Source organism: Hemiscyllium ocellatum, chromosome 20, assembly GCF_020745735.1.
Source record: "Hemiscyllium ocellatum isolate sHemOce1 chromosome 20, sHemOce1.pat.X.cur, whole genome shotgun sequence".
Classification (NCBI taxonomy): Eukaryota; Metazoa; Chordata; class Chondrichthyes; order Orectolobiformes; family Hemiscylliidae; genus Hemiscyllium; species Hemiscyllium ocellatum.
The window spans coordinates 12,784,282-12,796,806 of NC_083420.1; the positions used below are offsets into that span (position 1 = coordinate 12,784,282).

The 12,525-nt window shown below is 40.8% G+C and overlaps 1 protein-coding gene across 4 annotated transcripts in view; it reads left to right on the forward strand.

Moving 5' to 3' along the window:
* Positions 1 to 6,032, forward strand: part of usp7 (ubiquitin specific peptidase 7 (herpes virus-associated)) — a 97,826-nt gene extending 91,794 nt beyond the window's left edge. For 2 of the 4 annotated variants that reach the window (XM_060840502.1, XM_060840503.1), the window contains exon 32: positions 4,560 to 6,032. In XM_060840502.1, the coding sequence (XP_060696485.1) occupies positions 4,560 to 4,666 (107 nt within the window). In that variant the 3' untranslated portion in view covers positions 4,667 to 6,032. The remainder of the gene's footprint in view (positions 1 to 4,559) is intronic. The other 2 variants (XM_060840504.1, XM_060840505.1) reach the window with 1 other exon arrangement.
* Positions 6,033 to 12,525: the final 6,493 nt, after the last annotated feature.

A 12,525-nucleotide genomic window follows, 5' to 3' on the forward strand; every position in this document is an offset into this window, starting at 1 on the left:
TGTAATACCTCTTCTGTGCAATTGGAATGTTTTACTGTAAAGCAAGTTTTCTTCTAAGATGTTTGATATGTAAATTGTTTGCTGTGCAAACCATATAGAGCTGTTTACTGTAGGAAACCGTTTCTCCTTTTGTGATTCTTTTAAAAAGAAATGACGGCTGGTTTCTGGACATCGTTTACACTTACCCAAAATATCCTAAGCGATCATAAGAATAAAATCATATACTATAAGCTTATTAAACCAAGGTTACCTTTTCCTTTTTTAATCAAAACCCTTGTCTTATGCAATGTTATGCTGCATATAGATTTGCAGTTTGGCTAATGCCTTCCCTGGGTATACATGTGATCCGAAGTAATGCAAGATTACTATTAATGTCAGACTGTTAAAGGGATAATGATAATGAAAATGAACCATGTAAAACTCAAAACTACACTTTCCAGGAGGGGTCACTATTTTGCAATTAAGCATGGCTTGTCAATGCCAAAACTGATCAACACAAGATCGGATCGATCTGACCCTACTTACAATAAAGAAAATTGCTATGAATTCTCTTTTCTGCACTTATGTAAGTTTGAAAATAATTATAGAATTTCATGGCTGCTAGTTCAGTATATTGCTTCTGAATTTATAGGGGGTCTCAACTCTCTCGTTCCTTGTAAAACCCTACTTTCATTAAGCGTTTGGTCCCCTGTCATAACTCTGAAGTGGCTTGATGTTCTGTTTTGTCTGATTAACTTTGTAATGAAGCACATTGTATGTTAAAGCAATTTTTTTGTACCACCTTTAACATTAAGTACCTTGGTGTTTCACCGTATCACTAAGCAAAATGGGGTGGCTCAGTGGTTAGGACTGCTGCCTCACAGCTCCAGGGACCCGGGTTCAATTCCCACCTTGGGCGACTGTGTGCAAACTCCACGCAGCCATTCTCCCCGTTGTCTCGGGTTTCCTCCCACAGCCTAAATGATGTACAAGGTAGGTGAATTGGCCATGCTATATTGCCCATTGTGTTAGGTACATTAGTCAGGGGGGGTAAATGTTGGGCAATGAGTCTGGGTAGGTTGCTCTTCGGAGGGTCGCTGTGGACTTGTTGGGCTGAAGGGCCTGTTTCCATATGGTAGGAAATCTAATCTAAAATGTTACTACTCATGACATTAGATCCGGTGACCAAAGATTTGATCAAAAGCTTGTTCTTGAATACCTTAAAGAAGGAAGTTGAGTTTCAGACATTTTGTTAGTGATGGATTTTGGAATCAGTTGTAAATGAACTAGGAAACACTTTGCCCAAGGGCTGGTATTTTAATGAAAAAAGTTGGCAGGGCTAAGGCATGGAGAGCATATGTGGATGGTGTTCTGATTAAAGTAAGTAATGAAAGATCAATTACATTGATATAGAACAAGGAAGATCATAAGATATGAAGTGTGGTAGAGGATTACGATTTTGAAAAAGGAGCAGAACCTAGTGAGATAGACAGGAGGAGTAAGTACCAGAAAAAAGAAATTATTGGTGGAACTCAGCAGGTCCTGTGAGGAGAAACAGACTTAACATAACAAGTTCAGTGATGGTAGAACTGAACAATTTGGTTCAGATGAGTCACCGAACCGGAAATGTTAACTCTGATTTCTCTCCACAAATGTTGCCAGACCTGCAGAGTTCTGCTGACTGTTCCTTTGTTTCAGATATCCAGCATCCACTGTTCTTTTATTGAGAGGATTAGGTATTGAGAGTTGAAGTGTGACGCTAGAAAGAACAACTGGTCAGGCAGCATCCAAAGAGCAGGAGAGTCAACATTTCAGGCATAAGCCCTTCATCAAAAATGTCAGGATTAAGTATTGCTGCCATGTATGATCCAGTCGTCATGTATTGCTACCCCAGGGCAAGTGCTGAAATGCTTAGCCACATTGGAGGCATCATTAAATGGAAAGGTATCATCATTTGTCCACCCAGCTTTCTGGTAAGGCTGGGATATTGATGCAGTTATCCACAATACATTCGAGTTAGCCTTGTCCTTGAATAGATATTTTGAGGCATGATATAGAGCAGAAGTGGGCCATGCTGATCTGTTGACAGTCCGCAGGATTAACAGTTGGAGTTTTAAGTCAAAATTCTGGCGATTCATTGTTAGAGAATGTTGGCTGCAACATATAGCAATACTAGTTTAAATTTTATTTTTGCTACAGAACCACCATTGATGGGACAGTATAATTATAGCACATGCTTTCCATTATAAATGTGGCGATAGAAATTTACAATGGACAGTGCTGATAGAAACTGTTCAAATCTCACTTTGAAACTAAATATGATGCCTTTGGTGAAATAGAGTAGCATATTTACTTGAGTCGAGATGAATAATAGATGGAATGTTTATTCAGTTCAATCACTGAAACAAGTAATGTCCAAATTAAATGCTGAACTGTACTCCCAAGAATGCTGACATTATTTCAACGTTAAGTACTGACCAGATCACAAGTTGACATTAGCTACAGGTAACAAACTGAATTCAGCTTGGGAGACTATTGCAGAAAGGTACCATGAGACTTTGTGTGAGATATTGATTCAACTTTGAAAAGTTTCTTAGAACAGATATCATGAAATTAGTATTTTTAAATTGATCAGCAAGGAGACTTGACCCAGAAACCCATACCATGTTTGGAGTTTCCCAACCAAACTGGTGAGTAACCTGCAAATATAATTTCTGTTTACAGTTTGAAGAGCCCCAGCTTTATACAGGAGCACTGCTGAAGTTTTGGGTTCATACTAGGCCACCTTTGCAGAGTGTGAAATTGTAGTAACAAACTACAAAGGCTGTATTTTGGCTACCAATTTATGCTAGTATGAAATAACAGCTGTTTTTTTTTAAAATAGTGTATTTGATTGTTCTGATGCATACCACTGGCATAATTATTCATCTAAATTTGTACTGCCTTCACTACAGCATTTCAATTCAAACACTTTGCTTTAACCTAACTGCTGCAAATCGCTGAATAGATGAGAGAAACTTTTGTTGTTAGTTCATTGCACATCTGTTTGGTTTGAAATCACTACAAGTTTTTGCATATAGCAGTGTGCATTGTTCTGCAAATACTTCCATTTAATTCAATGAATATCCGTTGGATGCATTCTAATATGGAGGTAGTCCTAGGACCTGCTAGTAAATGGTATGAATGATTGGCTGCTTTGCTTGGTTTTGTTGATATCTATTGTTCCTCAACAAATTTTGACAGCTGGAAGAGAAATGTATAAATTACCTATTTGAAAAATAGCCAAAAGTAGCTCTTTTTTTAAGAAGCATGCAAAAGTGCATAACTGGAATGTGCATCATGAAAGTATTGCAAATGTTTGTTCAGCTACTGAAGCAGAAACTACAGACTGAGAAATTTGCATACCGGCCCAATGTGACGCTCTCTGGGTGTCTTATTAAATATGTACAGGGTTCCACACCAGTGATTTTAGTGGTTCAAAGAACTTTGATATCCTAATTAGTAGGGGGTGCAATAAAGGTCAAGAGCTATAGAGATAAACAGCATGGAAACAGACCCTTTGGTCCAACTCTTCCATGCCAACCAGTTTTCCTAACCTAATGTCGTCTCGTTTGCTAGCACTTGGCTCGTGTCCCTCTAAACTGCGTGGGTGCGTGGGTTTCCTCCGAGTGCTCTGGTTTCCTCCCACAGTCCAAAAATGTGTTCGGTGAATTGGCCATGCTAAATTACCCGTAGTGTTAGGTGAAGGGATAAATGTAGGGGAATGGGTCTGGGTGGGTTGTGCTTTGGCGGGTCGGTGTGGACTTGTTGGGCCAAAGGGCCTGTTTCCACACTGTAAGTAATCTAATCTAAGCTCTTATTCATATACCCATTCAAATGCCTTTTAAATGTAATTGTACCACCTTCCTCCACTTCCTCTGACAGTTCATTCCATACATGCACCACTCTGTGAAAATGTTGCTCCTGAGGTCCCTTTTTATCTTTTCCCCTCTCACCCTAAACCTATGCCCACTAGTTCTGGACTCAGCCACCCCAGGGAAAAGACCTTGTCTATTTACCCTATCCATGCCCCTCATGATTTTACAGACCTCTTTCAGATCACCCCTCCGCCTCCAACACTCTAGGGAAAACAGCCTATTCAGCCTCTCCCTATAGCTCAAACCCTCCAACCCTGACAACATCCTTGTAATTCTTTTCTGAATCCGTTTGAGGGCAGAGTGGTAGACATGATCTATATGGACTTCAGTAAGGCGTTTGACAAGGTTCCCGATGAGATGGGTTAGCAAGGTTAGATCTCATGGAATACAGAGATTTGGATACAGAACTGGCTCCAAGATAGAAGGTTGCATTTCAGACTGGGAGGCCTGTGACCACAAGGATCAATGCTGGGTCCACTGCTTTTCGTCACTTAGAAATGATTTGGATATGTTGACGAGAAATATTGTCGATATTGTCACTTAAACTGCATTTCATTCTTGATGTGCAATTTAACTTACAATGCCTTTTTAAAATTAGTGTTATACTTAACAGTATTAATTACTCAAACAATATCTATAACCTTTTTCTATTTCTGTTCATAGGTAATATGTCCCAGCCAAGGCCATGGTTGGGGCTTGATCACTTCAATAAAGCTCCAAAGAGAAGTCGCTATGCATATCTGGAAAAAGCGATCAAAATTCACAACTGACATCAGTACCTGACTAGTCAGGATTGTGTCTTTAAAAAAGTTAATAATTAAAAAGACAGTGTGTGCACCCATTCAACAACGGTAAAAATGAACTTTGGTACACATGCACCTCGTCAGAAGTCTTCAGCGACAGGATTTGCTGCTGATGCTAATTTTATTTTGTTGAGGCTGTTCAGTTTGGCTTCTCTATCTATTGACTGCCTATTTTCCAGATGGAAAGATGAAATGATTTTACCTTCTGAAAGAGCAATGCAGTTGGATGTGAATTCTTGCTTGATTTAAAGTTAAAAAGATGTTGTGGCCGGAATGTGGCAGCATAGCGAAGGAGCTGAGTAGTAAGGAAACAGCTAGTCATTTGCTAAATGGTTCCATGCCTTTAGAATAACCCACAGCAGATGGCATAGGATTCACATCTCTGGCTGGCTGCTCATTATAGGTGTTGTGAAACTTTGCGACACTGGAAGCAGCTAGCATGTTCATGTTTACAGTCATTTGGATAGTTTTTCTTTATTTAGGTAGTTTGGATGAATTCAAAATTTTTGTGAATTTGTAAACACCACCAACTTTCACAGCATTAATAAATGGTGTCTGTACTACATCTTGCACGTTGTTGGCACTTAATATTAAGGAGATGCATTTTTTTCTCCCAGCTGAATGTGGTCTTTGATTTGTTTTTTTTTTAAACATGATCTGGGTTTTTGTTCATCCCATACTCTTTGTAGAACACCTTGGCAATAATAATAATAAATCAGTACTCATTGTATCCTGCCTGGTGCGAGTTTGTAGGTCTGGCTATGCTTGTTTTATTTTGATGCTATGGCCATTAGTACTTTCTAATGGTAACTGGCTGGAGTAGGTGGGGTTTACTGTGCTGCCGGTGGGAAACAGTTCTGAAACACAATGGTGGCTGGAAAGGGCAAAGTTGAAAAATCTGAATGTGTTCTCTTTTGTCATGGTGAGATGTGAAAATTATAACATGACAAACACAGCCTTTAGCACAGAGGGCATGCTCAATAACGTAAGTAGTAAGCTGTTGACTTTGTAAAAATTTTAAAAAATACAAAAAAAATTGTATATTTAATGATGAACATGTACAATTTAACACTCGAAGGAATAAATTCCCATGGCGGAGTCTGCAGGTAAAGTCACTGATGTTGATATTCATTGCGTGTAGTTTTATTTCAGACTGTTTAGTTTTTTTTAAGCTAATTGCAGCAGCGTGTCTAGTTCAGTGCAGTGAAATAGAATCTGCAATTCACAACTTTTTTTTCCTCTTCCTTCCTATCTTTTTAATTCACGTAGCAGTGTATGAAATCTTTCCTGTATATTGCCTTTTTGCTGGAAAAATGTTGTATGTTGAATAAAATTTTCTATAAAAATTGTGTTGTATTTATTTGCTTTGTGTATCCACAAAGGTTTTGGTTGGTTTTGTTTTTGGTTAAGCATTTCAATCTGGAAAAAGTGTGTTCAGATAGATTTGCAGATTTTTTGTAATGCTGAACATTATAAAGTAGATTTAGACCAAAATATGGACTCTAGTAGCATTTTATTTCTCCAATTATGTTTCTAATTGCATAGTATCAAGATATTACTGTCTCACAATGCTTAAATTGTTTTCTCTACACACTTTGGCTCCTGATTACTGGCCAAACTCAGCGTTCTTGATTCTATTTACTAAACTTGAACATTGCTGCTCTTTTAAAAAAAAAAGACTTGAGTCAAAGCTTTTTGTTTAGAACGCATAATGACTGAAACATGGGAAAATCAACTTCAGAAAGGAAAGAGTAATTTAAGCTGTGTGCAGAGAAGTCGCTGATAAGTTGGACTGCGGATGGTACCTGGCAATGCAGCAGAAACTGCTCACTGTTTTAGTTAACTGAGTAAAATCCAGACCAGGCAAGTTAACTCTGAATGTTTTATTTAGAGCATGTGAACCCAGTTGGCTGGTCTGGTATTAATTGCTCATCTCCAATTGTCTTTTAGATGGTTGGAAGCTACCTTTTTGAACTGCTCCCATTTATGTCAGAACTAGAGGGCCTAGGTTTAGTGTGAGAGGGGAAAGATATAAAAAGGGGCACTTTTCCTGCAGAGGGAGGTGTGTGTGGAATGGGCTTCCAGAGGAAGTGGTGGAGGCTGGTACAGTTTGTAACATTTAAAAGGCATCTGGGTGGATATATGAATAGGAAAGTTTTGAAGGAATATGGGCCAGGTGCTGGAGGTGGGAGAGATTGGGTTGGGATATCTGGTCAGCATGGGCAAGTTGGACCAAAGGGTCTGTTTCTGTACTGTAAATCTCATGACTGTCGTAGAGTACAGTGCTGAGGGGAACAAGTCCTATTTTTGACACAACAACAGAAGAAATGGTGATGGACTTCCAGGTCAGGATAAGTGACTTGGAGAGGAATTTGCAGAGTGTCTTTTTTTTCATGTGTCTGCTTTTGTCCTTCGAAATGGCAGCAGAGATGGATTTAGTAGGTGCTAAGGAACTTGAGAAGTGTCTTCCTTCTGTGCGTCAGTATGGAGTGGATGTGGTGCCAATCAAGCTAACTGCTTTCTCCTGGATGGTGTCAGTGTTCTGGTCTTAAGGCTGCACTCGTCCAGGCAGATCCAGAATATTTCATCACAAATTTCTACTTGTAATTTGTAGCTGGAGGAGAATTACTCACCTGGGCGAGCCATATAAACATTCTGATTGATGGTAACCACAAGGATTTTGAAAGCAATGGAATTCAGGTGATACTTCTGTCACAAGATTCTTTCTCGTTAGTCAGTCCCTCAAGTTTTAAGTTTGGCAATGGACTATTTTAGGATCAATAATCAAAGTGCTGAATATTATGCAGTTATTGTCAAAAATATTTGTCTCCTGAACTTGTGGTGAAGGGAGACATTGTTGAAATGGGTGGAGAACACAACTAGAAAGAACTTCTCCAGAGATGCCTTGGAGCCGAGATGACTTGACCTTCAATTTTAATATTTTTTTGATGTATTAGGTATGATTCCAACCAGCAGAAGGTTTCTCCTAGTTTCCATTGACTTCAGCATTTAGTGATTCCACATTTAGATGTATGCTACCTTAATGTCAAGGGCAGTTCCCCTCAAGTTGAGCTCTTTTGTCCATGTTTAAAACTAAGGTGATGAGGGTTCCTGGTGGAACCCAAACAACAGCATCACCGAACATACTATTGCTAAGCTTGTGGTATTTTGATAGCACGATCCATGACACACTCCATTTTGATGATCATGAATAAGCAAATGGAGTGGTATTTGCCCTGGTTTGGTTTGATTTGGTTTGTCTTTTGTGGACAAGGGCTGACTTGGGCAAGTTTCCATTTTGTCTGGTAGACTAATGCTTGCTTAGGCTTGCAGCTAGTCCAGGTGCACAGATCTTGAATACAATTACAGGCACTGTTGACAGTGTAACCGTTCCAATGTCCAGTGCCTTCAGCCATTTTTTTTTTGCGATCATCTGGAGTGAATTGAAATGGCTGGAGGATCACTTCTGTGATTCTGGGGACCTTTTTTTAAAAAAAAACTAACTCAAATAGTCACTTCTGGCTGGAGGTGGTTACAAATGCTTCTGACTTGTTTGTACTCACCCCCATCCACAACAGAGGAGTTAACTCGTGGAGCCTACTCTGGTGAGGTATTTGTCCAACTACCATCTGTGACTGGGTATGACAGGATTGCAGAGCTTTGCTCTGATCCATTGGTTATAGGATTACTTAGACAAGACTTATCATTTGCTACTTATGCAATTGGTTCACAATTAGTCCTGTCGCTTCACTGAGTTGATACCTCATCATCTGTACTATTGATTGAAATAGAATTTATCCTATTTTGTTGTTTAATGGTAGAGTGAGGAAAATGGTAGCACTTGAGTTTGCAGTTTGTGTTGGAGTACAGTTCTGTTAACCCATGGTGCCTCACTGCCCAGGCTTGTTATCGCATCTGTTCAAATTCTACCCCATTTAGCACTGTGATCATGCCTGCAAATGTAAGGTGTGCACAATGTGAAGGTAAGTATCCAAGGACCATGTGATTGTCACTCATACCGATACTGACATGGACAAGTGCATCTTCAGTCAATTTGAAATCTCTCCGTTTTGTTGCTGACATCACCACTTGCCACAGACTCAGTCGAGCAGCTAAGTCTTTCATACTCAACCAGCTCAGTGGTGGTGCTGGTAAACCACTTGGTGATGCATGTTCACGACCCCACACAGTAGTCTGTTTCCTCGTCAACATCTGTGCTTCCTCAGTGGCAGGATACTGATTCATCAGCCAAGGTGAGGAGAGCTGTCTGTAATACTCGACTGGACAAGATTTCCATGCCCATGTTTGACCAGATGCAATGAGACTTCAATGGGTTTTCAGTCGATGTTGACTACTTCTCTGGCAAAACTCCTTCCTGCCTATGTTTCATTTGGGTGTGTCCTGCAGTTGGAGCAAGGTGTGCCCAGGAATGGTGATAGTGTTTGGGACGTTGTAAAATAAGAATATGACACCTGCCCAGGCTGTTGGCTGACTAGACAGAGATGTCCATATTTTAGTACTAGCCATGAGATATTAATGAGAACTTTACAGGTGGTTGGGGTTGTTTGCTGTTGTTATCTGGCAGGTTAATGCCTCATCTTCTGTCTGGTTTATTAACTTCCGCCATCTTCCATAAGAATTGAACCTGGGTTTCTAGAGTATTATCTGGGTATCTGGATTCAGTCTAGTGGCAAGATCACTACAATGTTGCTTCCTTGGGGTGTTGTCATAACACTATCGGTCAGGTTCACAGTATGATTGATTCATATGTGCTGGAAGCTGCACTTCTCACACTCCCAGCCTTTGTCTTTGACAAAAACAAGCCTACAAGAGCGGTAGTGAAAACAACCAGTCCCTGCTCCATCCTGTGGCAACCCCCTAGCCATTGATCCAACTTGTTTGATTTGGGTTTTATCAACTAAGGCTGTTAACAATTTCTGCTAAATATCAGTGGTTGGACTGTGGGTTAGCAATCAGCAACTATTCTCATGTTGTATAACTTATTTTCTAAAGTTGGATTTCTTACATTTCAGTCCTGATGAATTCAGCATAAAAAGCTTTAACTTCAGCTTTAAGTATTGTGTGCAGTTCTGGTTGCCACACTAAGAGACTTCGCAGAAGGTGCAAGAGTTTTACCAGAGTGGTGCCTGGATTGGAGTATATTAACTAATGAGGAAAGGTTGAACAAACTTGCATTGTTTTTGAAGGATTGGAGGTTTATGGGATGATCTAATAGTACATAAAATTGAGGTGTGGATAGTATTTTTCTCAAGGTGGAGATGTCAAACACAAGGAGCATAGTTTTAAGGTGAGAGGTGGTAGAAAATTTAAAGATCGGGAAGTTCCTTATCCAGAATGTGATGCTGGGGTAGTAGAAGAGACATGATTGTAGTTCAAATACTTTAGATGGGTCCCTTTTTGTCCAATAAACTCAGCTGTTGGAGGTAGGTGAGCACTTTGGTTATGTTTACTTCACCAATGGTTAGGTGTATGCTGCAGGGCAAGAGTTATAGCTGGGGGAAAGGCAATTATGATGTGATTTAGGATGGGGAGGGAGCCTGCAGGGGATGGGTACAATTGAATCGTGGAGCTTGTTCAAGGAACAGCTACTGCATCTCCTTAGTAAGTATATTAGATTAGATTTACAGTGTGGAAACAGGCCCTTCGGCCCAACAAGTCCACACCGACCCGCCGAAGCGCAACCCACCCATACCCCTACATTTAGCCCTTACCTAACACTACGGGCAATTTAGCTTGGCCAATTCACCTGACCCGCACATCTTTGGACTGTGGGAGGAAACCGGAGCACCCGGAGGAAACCCACGCAGACACGGGGGGAACGTGCAAACTCCACACAGTCAGTCGCCTGAGTCGGGAATTGAACCCAGGTCTACAGGCGCTGTGAGGCAGCAGTGCTAACCACTGTGCCACCGTGCCGCCCCAAATCTTGGAGGAAGTGGCTGAGCGAAGGAACAGTGGTTTACTAAAGAAGTTGAATCTCTTGTCAGGACCAAGGAGGAGACTTGGGTAAAGATGAGAAGTGAAGGCTCAGTTAGGGCACTTGAGAGTTACAAGTTAGCTTTCTCTTCAGGTCTTTCCTAGCTAAGAAGAGCCAGGAGGAGCCCTCCGAAGTCTTTGGCAGGTAAGATCAAGGAAATCCCTAAAGCTATCTATAGGTATGTCAGAAATAAAGATGACTAGAGTAAGATTAGGGCCTAGATTGAGTGGTGCTGGAAAAGTATGCAGCATTCGAGGAGCTGGAAAATCAATGTTTCAGGCAAATGCAAGGGTGTTCATAATTCTGGAAAGTGTGAAAATAGATAAATCCCATCCAGCTGAGGGTATTTATCTTGGGATTCTCGGGGAAGCTAAGGAGGAGTTTGCAAGGACTTTGACGTTGATCTTTGTCTACAGGAGTAGTGTCAGAAGACTGGGGGATAGCAAATGTCCCCTTGCTCAAGAAGGGGAGTAGAGACCACCTGTGTTATTATAGAGTGGTGAGCCTGACTTTGATTGTGGGTAAAGTGTTGGGAAGGATTATAGGAGAGGATATATAATTTGATTAGGACTCGTTAATATAGCTTTGTGAAAGGTAGCTCGTGCCTCACAAACCTTATTTAGTTCTTTTGAGATGGTGACCAAACTGGTGGATGAAGGTAAAGCAGTTGGTATGTGTTTCTGGATTTGAGTAAGGCATTTGATTAGGTTCCCCACTGTAGGCAGTTGCACAAAAAGTGGTGTGGGATTGAGGGTGACTTAGCAGTTGGGATCAGAAATTGGCGAGTTCCAACAGGATAGAGGGTGGTGGTTGATGGTAAATGTCCATCCCCAGAGTTCAGTTACTAGTGGTGTACCACAAGGATCTGTTTTTGGCCCATGGCTGTTTGTCATTTTTTTTATAAAAGATCTGTATAAGATTGTAGAAAGATGAGTTAGTAAATTTGCTGATGACACCAAGGTCTGTGAAATTGTAGATAGTGCTGAAGGATGTTACAGGTTACAGAGGGACATAGATAAGCTGCAGAGATAGCAAGTGGAGTTAAATGCAGAAAAGTGTGAGGTGATTCACTTTGGAAGAAGTCATAGGAATATAGAGTACTGGCCTAATGGTAAGGTTTTTGGTAGTGTGGATGAACAGTGAGATCTGTATTCATGTGCATAGATCTGTGGAAGTTGCCACCCAAATTGATAGGGTTGTTAAGGTGTACAGTGTGTAGGCTTTTATCATTAGAGGGATTGCATTTCGGAACTATGAGGTCATGTTGCAGCTGTACAAAACTAGTGCAGCTGCACTTGGAGTATTGCATACAGTTCTGGTTGCCACATTACAGGAAGGATGTGGAAACATTGGAAAAGGTGCAGAGGAGATTTACCAGGATGTTGCCTGGTATGAAGGGAAGGTCTTATGAGGAAAGGCTGAGACACTTGAGGTTGTTAGAGAAGGTTGAGGAGTGACTTAGATAACACACACAAGATCATCGGAGAATTAGATGGGGAAGAAAGTGAGAGTTTTTTTCCTCTGATGGCTAGCACAAGGAGTCATAACTTTAAATTGAGGCGTGGTAGATATCAGAGGCAGTTTCTTTACCCATTACTAAGGGCGTGGAACATACTGCCTGCAACAGTAGTAGACTCGCCAACTTTAAGGGCATTTAAATGGTCATGGGATAAATATATGGATGGAAATGAACTAGTGTAGGTTAGACGGGCTTCAGATTGGTTTCACAGGTCGGCACAACATCGAGGGTCGAAGGGTCTGGGGTGGGCTGTAATGTTCTGTTTAAACTGATCACAGGCAGGAAGTAAAGGAAAGTGGGCCATGTGCA